At 35.5% G+C, this 12,123-nt stretch overlaps 1 protein-coding gene across 1 annotated transcript in view; it reads right to left on the bottom strand.

Moving 5' to 3' along the window:
- LOC149771161 (transient receptor potential cation channel subfamily M member 3-like) overlaps positions 1–12,123 on the bottom strand; it is a 60,466-nt gene that overhangs the window by 15,481 nt on the left and 32,862 nt on the right. Inside the window, exons 6-8 of the mRNA XM_089948793.1 lie at positions 8,437–8,549; positions 6,480–6,580; positions 5,396–5,621 (exon numbers count right to left, since the gene is read on the bottom strand). Coding sequence (XP_089804919.1) covers positions 5,396–5,621; positions 6,480–6,580; positions 8,437–8,549 — 440 coding nt within the window. The remainder of the gene's footprint in view (positions 1–5,395; positions 5,622–6,479; positions 6,581–8,436; positions 8,550–12,123) is intronic.

Consider the following 12,123-nt stretch of genomic DNA (forward strand, 5'->3'; position numbering starts at 1 on the left):
GGGTTTGTCTCGGATTGTTTTCGATCGTGTAGCGTTAAAAATATTTTTGGTTGTTTAAGTAACCAGGGAGGTGTTTTGGAGATGGTCTTTTTCTGAATTTTGGAAAGATCAATTTTGGTACTCTCAAGGCTGGATGATATTCTAATGACAAAGGAGGTATGGAGCTTGATTTATTTTCGTACAATGTTTTGTATTTGTGTTGAAAACAGCAGAAAAATGCAGGATTCAGAGAGTTTGTTCTTATTTTGAGAGTATACTGTGCGGAAAGCATTTCTCTACGATGTGATAAAGGTGATTAGTTCGCTTCATCGAGGAAGCTTTCACACCGGAATGTCTTAAATTCTCCAAGAGCTAGTGTTATTCTTTGACGATGAATTGGTCAAACATTTTCAAATATGACTTCCTAGCTGAACCATAAACAACGCAACCATAGTCCAGTTTGGAGCAAATAAACGTTCTATATAAGTGAGGATGACCTTTCTATCAGCACCCCAGTCAGTGTGCGCTACTACTTGAATACGTGGAGAGATTTCAAGCATTTAGCTTCAAGTTCTTTAGGTCTGGAATAAAGTCAATTTTCTGTCGAAGATAAGACCTAAAACTTTGTTTCCTCAACAGCTCGATGAGGTGTTTCGTCCAGCGTGAGTTTAGGTTCAGCATGATGTCTTCGTAACTGACAGAAATGCATAAATACCGTTCTGGATTTCGAGCATTGAAAATCGATAGTACTGGTCTAATTTTGAATCTTCTTGATATTTTGTTGTAGTTGTCTTTCAATTGTATGCATGTGCTATGATTGATAACATCTTAGAAAGTCATAAAGTTATAACGAGCCATCCACACCAGGAGCCAAACACTTGGTGATGCTATTGATTTTGATGTTGAAAAGCGTCAAAGATCGAATACTACCCTGGTGCACACCCATTTCTTGCTCGTGCATTTCTGAGAGGGTAGAGCCCACTCGTTCCAAGAATTGTCTGTTTGAGAGAACATTTAATATTAAAGAGGGCAGACAGCCTTTTACACCCAGATCGTGCAGGTCATTTAGTATCCAGTACTTTCTTCTCGTGTCATAGGTATTTTCTAAATCAAAGAAAACCGCTACTAAATGTTCCTTCTTGATAAATGCGGTGCAAATAACTGTTTCCAGTCTAACCAGATGGTAATCGGTGCTCGGGCTAAAACGAAAGCCACTTTTAAAAGGAGATATTAAGTTGTTGGTTTCCTAGTATCATACAAGCCGAGAATTGATCATTCCTTCCATTGTTTTGCACACACAACGTGTCAGTGCGATGGGTCGATAGTTGGTAGGATCTGCCTTATCTTTACCTGGTTTGGGAAATGATGTTACCGTTGCTTCTTTTCAAATCTTAGATACATTACCAGTAATCCATTAATCATTAAACATTTTTAAAAGAGATGTCAATGATGATTCTGGAAAGTGTTTCAAAAACTGGTAATGTATTTCGTCAGGCCCAGCGGATGTATCATTGACCTTGTCTAAAGCCTCCATAAGCTCTAATAGTGAGAACACTTGGTTATAACTTTCTGAGTTGTTGGATGTGAATTTTAAACGTGACTTTTTTATTTGAGTTTTTTATCTTCGTAAGGCTTCTGAATAATTAGATGATCAGGAAGTTTTAGAAAACTGTTAGCAAGAATATTTGCTATGTCACGTTTTGAACTAAAATGTTTGTTATTCAGCTTCAGATGTCGGAGAGAATTGTGTTTTCTCTTTCCATTTATTTTGCGGATAGTGTCCCGAGCTTTCTTAATAGAGGAACGAGAGTTTAAAGAAAAAGCATAGTTCTTCCATGGTGCTCGTTTACTTTCTTTGATTGTACGGCTGGCTTTCGCCTGAAGAATACGGTGTTTACTTATATCTTCGGGCGTCATATGATTGATAACTTTTTCAGTCCTTCTCGGCTTTGTCTAATGACTTCCTTACATTCCTTAGTGACCCAAGGTTTTGGGGTTCCTTTACAGTTCGGTGAGGACTTGGGAATGGATTCTTCTGCAATCTATATTAAAACAGATGTAACGTTGAAGACTGTATCCTCAGTCAGCATAGTTTTACAGAGTGGTTCAGACTTATCCCAGTCGGCCTTCTTTATATTCCATTATAAAATTGCGTCATCAATAGCAGAGTTGATCTTTTCAAGGTAGATTGGAAAATGATCACTGCTGTCAAAGCTATCAGTGACCTTCCCATTCATAATCTAAAAGCAGCGAAGGAGAACAAATTGTCAAATCTATACAAGTGTATGTAACCCTTCATGGGTGTACATATGTAGGTGATTTCGTGTTGTATAGATACAAATCGTTTCTAGAAATACTGTCTTCTACCTTTTGGCCTCCGTCACTTATGTGATTTGATCCCCAAAAAATGTTATGGGTATTAAAATCTCTGGGTAAATAAAAACGGCGTGGGAAGTTGTTGAACAAGACTGTCTAATTCATTTGGTACTAGGTCGGTGTTTGATGGTATGTAAAATAGAACAAAGGTAATCACTCGATTTAGAGTGACGCTTACAGCAATAGCTTGCACACTCAACAAGAAGGCGACCCGATTTCAACTTTTTGACACTTTTTGGTGTGCCAATCCACCCTTTGATTGTCTTTTCGACCACAAACGTTGATAGTGCAGCTGGCGGTTTTGAGGTATCGTTAGATTGTACAATGATGAAGCGGGGAAATGACTGCACATTACATGGTTAGTCATCCGAGTCTGATACAAGTTGTGTACGTTTGTTTTAACTTCTTTTTTCCATGTTGGATTGTTTGAAATTCAGCACCTGTGTTTCCACCGACCATTGTGGCCAACAAAGGGACACTTTTCACGTGCCATGGATACACAGATGCTATACTCAGTAGATACAATTACGTATGATTGACCCGTAAAGCCATCGCCTTCTTGGGTCGGTAAAATTACCTCCTGATTGATCCGTTAAGCCACCGCCTTCTATGAAGTCTTCAAAGACTTGGGCAAGAGAAAGCTAAAGAGATAGACTGTAGGTGCAACGGTGGTATCAAGAGAGATACAAGGAGAACGATAAAGAAGGTGAGCAAGCAAGTAAAGACTTCCTAGGGCTCGGCGTGATCAGCCGATTTGTCGAGACCGGGCCCATCCCTATCACCCGTCTAGAAGAAGTGGAGGCTAAACTAGTGTATTGCCTTTGTTCAACTACCAGGATCCTTTCCTCCCCTCCCCCCCCCCCCCCGACACAGGACGCAACCCACGGCAAACAGGTTGCCTTTGCTTAGTCGCCTCTAACGACACGTAGTGAGGCACGTCGGGCCAATTCTACCGGGGAGTGGACGTGGGCACGATAAAATGGGCATCGTGTACTGTTTATGATCCCTGCAAGTATGCTCCATAAAAAATTTCATGAAGAGAGAGAGGCACCGATCTAATTATATCGTTGATTATGTTCTGATATTGAAATTAATGTGTTAATTCGGTTGACTAGAAACCTTTCCTAGCTGTAAATGACAATACTGTAATAGACATGATGTTACATCAAGATTGAGATATATTAGCATAATTATAATTCTTCACAGACTGTACTAATACTACATTTTGCGCAATGAATCAGTTCTTTCACTACTGCGTTATCATAAATTTTCATACAAAGGTCTGAAAGTAGGTGATAGTGCACTCCTTCGGTGTTGTCCTACGATATGTTCCTCAGCCGGTAATAAACCAAGTTGTACGATTCATTCTATTCATATTAAAGTTTACCCGTTGGCCTGCAGCGAACAAGAGAGAGACACATGAAAACACAAAAATAGCAATCATCTTTGCTGGTGGAATAGCTTATAATTGCTTTTGGGTATCCTGCTGATCTAGCAGTTTTGCATCACAGCCAATATGGTCATTACTAAATACTAAGAAAATAACAACAATGCCTTTGTGCCAGCTGACCTGCTCAGGCAGGTAACGTTATATATGATAACACGTGCTAAGGCCGCGCTGATGTTTTACCAAATTAACTTCTAAATAAAAGTACAAATATATGGAACATAAACGTATACTCCACGTCTTAGTATAGGTAAATGACCTACTTCTGATGAGAAGGGCCGCCGAATATAGCATTTCTGTTCTGCTCAGACTCCACACGATATCAAAAAAAAAAAAAGTCCAAGTCTACCAAACAAGTGCTACTATATATATAGTGATTTATTTTCTAATTGACCTTATATCATATAATAGTTATATCATCGTCCTAATTGGCATATTCTGTAATATAAAAATTTTAATTAAGGGACTTGTCAAAATATATAAACTATATCTATCCAGAAAATCATTTGTATTGTCATTTATGAGTCAGTTCACTAATTTTGCTAATAAACTCAGACATTTAGATACCTTGTCTTATCAATTCATAACTTCACCTTCATATCACACTGAAACACCTTGATTTCTTCTGAACCAAAAATTGTCCTTATTTTTTTCTGAACCAGAACTGTTCTCTTTATGAGCCAGAACTATCCTTATTTTTACGAGCCATTTGTTTTTGAGTCAGAACTGTCCGTACTTTTTCTGAGCCAGAACTGTCCTTATTGTTTCTGAATCAGAACTGTTCTATTTCTGACCCAAAACTCTCCTGATTTTTCATCGATCCATTATTTGTCACCTTTTTCTGAGCCAGAACTGTCCTTATTTTTTTGGACCCAGAACTCTAGTTTCCTGAGCCAATACACATATGTCTATGCATCTTTTAAGACGTGAATATAAGAACTGTAATTAAACAATTGTGAAAGCGTTTTCAATGTGAGCTGTGTTGCCTCTAACTTGAAACAATCACATTAGCTAAGCATTTGTCTGCAGAGACGAAAGTAAGATTTAAACTTCCTACCGATCTTGTGCTTGTGTTCATGTGTCTTTAGATTTAATGTATGAAAGCAGAGATAATAAAGGTGGATATACTTATATTTTATCAAGATCTTCATAATTATTTGCATGGTATGTCAATAAGTGCAATCGCATTTGATAAGGTCTCTAAAATGAAGAGTTACTTCTTCTAAATCCTAAATATTACCAAAAGGAAAACAAGCATTTTTCATGTCACGTGATATTCAGTAATTGTGAAATGATATGAGGCACTTTATGGAAACAATTAAGTTATAAAGATATGCATGCAACCTTCAGTACAAGACACCCCTCTAAGTGGGCCGAATCAGATAGGTTAGCTTTATTGTCAAATAAATTCAATAAAGGTGTATAAGTGCTTAGATGATGTTCTATTTTCAATACAAACAGCATTCTTTTCTGATCCTGCGGTACCCAGGACATAGCAGAAAAGTCACTATACTTGTAACTTAAGGCAAGCAGAGCTAAACGTATGCATTAATTCATTTGGCTAAATCTTATGCAGTGATGAATTTTACTTACTTTCCTTATGCTATTCTCCTGCTTCAATCCTCCCATCCAGATTTCGTCGAAGACATCATAGCATGCTTGTAGGGAAACGAATTCATTGTTACGTGCATTCACGGCAATCTCGATGCATGTTGCATTACCCCACTGCTTCATCTTACAAATCATCAGATGCTGTGTTTTTTTTGGATCAGTTTCATAACACTTTTTCGCAACTTTTATGGCTAATGCCATAAACTCACTGTAAACACATGTAAAAATAATAAACAGAAACAGATAAACTGTGTCATATGCCCATCTAGGCAATGTCTTCGAACGCATAACGTGATGAAATCTGAATGTGCCCATTAGGATAGAGCTGTAGAGTTGAGGAAACGTTACCATGCTTCTTGACCTTGTGGCAAAGGATAATAGAATCAAAGATCAGAAAAGACAATAGGGAAAACTTCTTCATACTTTAAAAAAACGAACACTGTGTTCGACTTTAGGTCTTACATTATGCAACAGTAATAAGTGAAATAAACAGATGTACATACAATCAACAAGGAATTTATTTGCCTACAGTACAATGCAAAGTGAGTATTCAAACGACACATACATTATAGTGAATTAAGGTCTAAATTATTTTTAATGCCGTATCACACGTCCAAAAAGTATAGACAAATATAGAATGTTTCGAAAGAATTCCAATAAAACTGAATGTTCCGATATAACACAATGCTGTATTCCAGTATGTCCTTGAATGAGATCACACTAATCCCAAAGTAGGCGTGAAAGTTAATTAAGACTTTATTACTATCAATTAATGTTCTAAATAAATAATTTTTCTCAAATTATATCTCACATAAGAATCCAAAACAAGAATGATGATTGTTTTGTGTTTATCAAATCCGTATTAATGAATACTTTCACTTGACCTATGGCGTAATAGAATGAGAAAATTTTCAAAAGCAAGTTAACTGTAGACATGATAAACCTTGAACTCCTGCCACGTAAACATGTTGTTTACAATTAACTATCATGGAAATATTAGCTAACATGTTGTTTATAATTAACTAACTGTTTTCCATGTGATGTAAAAGGTTGCAATGAATCTTACGTGCTATTGTCATCAATTCCTTCTAGTAATTCTCGATCATCAATTTGACTTTCCATGGCAGAAAATAAAGCATGTGCAGCTAGGGCAGCAGCGATTTTATCCTGTAAAATGCATACTGATATTATAAATAGTCCAGATGACTTTCTTTATACTACAACCTTTCATACTTGAAACAAATTAACTTGAGATATATTCTACTTTTACATGTATCAAGAATGTTTTTCAAAATATCATTCAGGACTTATTTTTGATGATCTATCTCAGTGGTGGCTCACATTTGCCGAGGCTGAAAATATAGCATACCCTCCTAAACTCCTAAAACAATTACTTTTGCATTATTAAAAATTGTATTAATGACCTTTCTCGAGTAATTTAATGTTATCTTTCCATCGCCTGAAAGCTACATCGTAGATTATGTCAAAACGATTCCAAATAAAAGAAACGCCTAAGTCTCCTATGATATCGCTCATTTGGATGAAGTATCATTTGCCCATTTCACCTGTAAGAACACAAAAGTTTGTATAGTGTCCCCCAAACTTCAAGTGGCAATTGTGCGCACGCCACTATAATTAAACTCAACAACAAGCCCAAACTTCATAGTGGGTCAAGTTTACTTATTTTACTTTAGGGTGATAGAGTTTTGTTCGTAATCAAACTTTCTTTGCTTCGGATTTTTGAATTGTTGTAGCGTGTTTGAAAGTAATTACAGTCGTGTTTTATTTCTTATTCTCTTTTAGTAATAGCACACATGCCGTGTCGATGATCATACTCCTATCTATAAAATGTAAAGGCCTTCATGATTTGATAATGTTTGCAGATGTATTCATAATTCAGTCATAGTTATTTTGTAAAGAAGCCTTTTGAGGCTGTATAATTTTGGCAATGCAGATTATATCATATTGGTATTATTTACATTTATTTGGCCAAATTATGTTCATCAGCTGTGGACATAATGTTATTTAAGTTATATTATATATGATTTTGATGTCTACACTTGAATGATCTTCATGCCAAAGTGCCATTTTCTATTTTGTGTTAACCTGGTCAAGCGGCTTTTAAGAGGTTGAAAATAACAGTTGTTGAAAATTCATGAAACACAGAATGTGGATAAGCACACTTAATCTTATATACATATGTAATAAAAATAACTCTATCCAATATGAGCTTGCAATAAAATATCTGGAGTTTTCACTACTATATTAACTTGACACATGCATGCCCTATGAACATTAGCAACAATGAACGATTGAAGCTGGAAAAGCATAAATCTGTATAAGAATTGTATAGTGGGGCAATATGGAGTACATCATAAATTAGAAATAGGCCATGCTGGCCAGTGTGAGATTTATTTGAAAGTGACATTAATGATGGCCCGTTATAGTCTCAATATAAATTTATCTTTACAACTGTTTTGTACTTATAGCGCTTTTGGAAATGTAATGCTAAGAAAGTTTAACATTATGACCCATTCTAGGTATATGAAAATTTAACATTATGCTAAGTAGGCCAATATGGGGTCTAGGAGAATTTAATGTATCAGGCCTGTAGGTTTTGTCTTTAAGGGTCAATAGTAATATAGTAATTTAATATTACGCCTCCACTTTGATCCACAATACTAGTCAACAATGATCAACATGTGAAACTGGATACTAAACAAAGTTTAGTTGAAATCCTACAAATCGTGGGGAAGGGAAAGCGATGTCAGTCTCAACTCTAAAAATACAATGTAACCCTAATGTGTTAAACGGTAACGAAATATCCCTCAAAAATGTAAACGAGAAAGCAGTATGTTCTTACGATCTTCCAAGCTTTGTGGGAGAAGATGGTACATCAAGCTTTGTCAGGAATTGACGGAGAGACATATCCACAGGCTGAAGCACTTTGACAAAACTTTTTTATATCGTTATCTCGTTACTGATGTCCACAAATCGACAGCCTATTCATATAAAATGATTACCTTTCCATTATCCCAGAACAACTTGGCTTTATCCTGTTGGTTGTTTAGAACTGACCAAATAAAGAGATCATGACAGGGATTCTCAAAGTCGGGTTTCTTCGGAAACTCTTCACCTTTTGAGAGAAAAGTTCATATTAACTTTTATGAACAGGTTAGAATTTAAATACCATTATTAAACAAAATTATCAAATTGACCGTCACAATGTCCAGAAGGTAACAGTAAAGCAAGCATAATCAAAACTATACTCGATATACATGTCTCATCACACTGCCTTACATAGATCATAACAATGAGTCAGAAACACTTTGATCTTACCAGGAACGAACTTTGAAAAGTAAAATCGTTTGTGATTTTGAAACAAATTTTCAAACTCAAACCCAAATTTTCAAACTCAAAATCAAATTATCAAACTCAAACACAAACTCAGGTTCAGAAGTATCATATTTTTCAGACCTGTTTTATAATTGATTTTGTCATATACAAATATCAAAGGCTAAATAATATGAGGTGGTCACCTTTAGTTAAACATCTAATTATGAAATGTGATTTCCCCAGACTAACATCTTTAATGCAACATAATTTAGGAAAATCATTGTATCCACAAAGTAAATATCACTTAATACATTTAAAGTGACCATAATATACATTATGTTGTTTAAATATGAACATAGAAAGCTCCTTTATTGGCATAATTGTCTCATTCGTTTATAAAGGAGACTCGCACCAATGTATGAGAATTGTCTAGATTTAATTACATTGACTAACATGATTCAAATGAATGTGTGCCAGCTTCACTTTGATCTGTTTTGACTGGTCGATAATTCGGTCGTTGAGTCGATTATGTTGTGAGGTAGTACTTAAATGTGTGCACGTGCGTCGTAAGTCGTAGGTGTGGCACAGGAAGCACAAAATAACCCCACTTTGATGGGTAGAATCAAGCATTCGGTACAAGTAGCTAAAGCCTGGATTTATTAAAATAGGAGAAAAACAAAACACTAGTCACAGACAGGTTCTTTGATAAATTGTGCTTATCAAACTTAAAGAATAAATAGTTCTTGAAAGGTCAAGATAATTAGTTATATATTGCTGCATGAAAACGTGTAATAGAGAAGAAAGCACTCACAACCTTTCGTTTTTTTTTCATTCACATCCTGCTCATTTTTTTGGAGTTCATTCGACCCTGGATTGTTCGCTTGGACTTCATTTGCAGTCAGATCTTTTGTTTGGATCTCATTCACATTCTGTTGTTTCGTTTCGAGTTTATTCACATCTATTTGGATTCCACTGACAGCGTGGTCTTTCTTTTGGACTTCATTTGCATCTGACTCTTTCTGTGAATCTTCGTTCGCATCATCACTATCCTTATATCGATCTTGTGTGTAATGTTGGAGATAGTTGTCACCAACTAAATATTGTACCAAGTGCATCACATCCTTCAGTGTAATTGTCTTATAGTGTTGATTTTACAGTGTGGAAATATAAAGAAACACCTAATTAATTCAGGTCATAAATGATGTCGATTCATTTATATTATAGAGTAATATAAATCAATGTTTCCACAGAAGTTTATCGTTTATTTGGTCCATAATTATCTGTTCCCAGCAACCATACATTCATCCATACAGTATAACAGTACAATGAATACTATTAGAATCACACCAATACAATGTCATTGTCATTAATATTTTGTTAAATCAAAAGTTGTTTCACATATAACATTATTTTATGTCCACCTAATATCAGTGCCATATAAACTATACTTTCGAATATTCCTGGATCATATAAATTTATTTCAGGCTTAGAGTGTAATGAAGTTAATAATGATAGCCTATCAAGTTAACCAAGTTCTAACTCCACCATAAAAAGAATATTAAGAAACAGCATTAGCTACACAAAATCAGCTAGCATTGACATGTAGTGTATGCATTAAATAATACAGTAAGGTCTAGCCACAAAACACGCTTGTCAGTCAAGAGACCAGAATATGCACTACATCTCCAATCCTACTCACATTCCTCTACACCATTAACATTGAACACACTGATCTGGTATTTATGATTCAAATGCACTTCTAACCAGGCTGTTATAAACCCAAATGATTGCAGACCGCCCTAAGAGATAAATCTTGTTAGGACATTGTTAGAATGTCAAAGAGAATGCTGTTACAAAGTTAAATTCAAATGTCAATATGTAGCGGAAACATACAAAAATATGAAGTTTAATAGTGTGATAACCGAAAATGCAGTGTTAGCATTCCATAACATACGAAAGTTTCCTAAGCAAATGTTAATCAAATATTATTTGTTAGATGTCAGTAATCATTTTCTTTTTTTTGCAATAGAAGCCAGATATGTGGAATCCATAAATAATTAGGGATGGCAGAAAATGTCATAGAACAGAGAAAAGACATTTTATAGAAAGTGCCCCAATGGTTAATAAGGAGTGGTCACTAATACGTTCGTAATCAGTCAACTATATGAGTCACATGATTGCCGGGGAAGCCACAACAAGACAAAGAACATGTCCTAATGATCACAATCTGGTTTATGTAAATCAATATTACAATACTAATGTGTGGTTCTTAAAAAAGTGTACACAATACTTTAGATGGAAGTATATTCGGCAGAGAAGACACCAAAAAAACACAAATGCAGTAAAACACAGAATTTGAATGGTTCCTGTAAAGCTTAATGAAAGTCAACTCCGTTGATGTGTCAACAAATGTTAAAACTACATGTTGGCCCATTTGCAAAATAGATTGATTGATTGATTCTATTCTAACGATGCACCAGCACTGTTAGGCTGTTTAGCGCCGTACAAAAAGTTATATGTACGATCGTTTAAATATTATAAAAGGTTTCATATCGAAGAGCGATATCAAAACCAAATAGTTGAAATTAAAACGATAAGATAGTAACGGTAAAAAATAAAGCTTCCCGATCAAGGGGTGTGTAAATGTTGTATGTTAATGAAGACAAATGAAACGGTATTGAAAATGGGACGGTATATACATTACATAAAACTGCACAAGGTGATGACGTAAAATTTATAGCTGAGACTAAATGTTAACTTCTTTCCAGGATTTCACAATAAAAGTGAAGTTTATTGTATCAAAAAGCTCCTTCATGTTATGAATATTGTCATACTGATCACGTGTAGGTTGCAGGTAGAAACACTCCATCATAAAGTACTTAACAGTGAATGGTCCATTGCAAGAAACACACTCTGATGGGTCTTCGCCTTTAAGTATTTGTGAGTGGGTCATATGCGTATGACCAACTCGAATTTTTGCAATGACTACCACCTCCCTACGGATGGTTTGTAGGAAGGAGTCCATTTTCTTAGGGTTGGCTTGATGGCGTGAAGTTTATTAGTCACTGCATCATTCCATGATGTGTGCCACTTCTGACGTAAAGTCCCTTTGATACTAAGTTTTAAATCAGTATACGGTATTTTAAAATGAGATGGTTCTTGAGTTAGGGCCGTTTTAGCAGCCCGATCTGCTTTCTCATTACCTTTAATACCATCATGGCTAGGTAAACAACATTACACAAAAATGTGGGAGGTACTCAGCTTAGTATTTTTTGACGAAGACATTGGTCAACAATGGATGCTCAAGTTCTCTATTGTGTAGTGACTGAAGTACTGATAGGGAATCGTAGAAGATGATGATGTTTAAAATACGT

This window comes from Sinohyriopsis cumingii, unplaced genomic scaffold (assembly GCF_028554795.1).
Source record: "Sinohyriopsis cumingii isolate HCF-2022 unplaced genomic scaffold, ASM2855479v2 utg002092l, whole genome shotgun sequence".
Lineage (NCBI taxonomy): Eukaryota > Metazoa > Mollusca > Bivalvia > Unionida > Unionidae > Sinohyriopsis > Sinohyriopsis cumingii.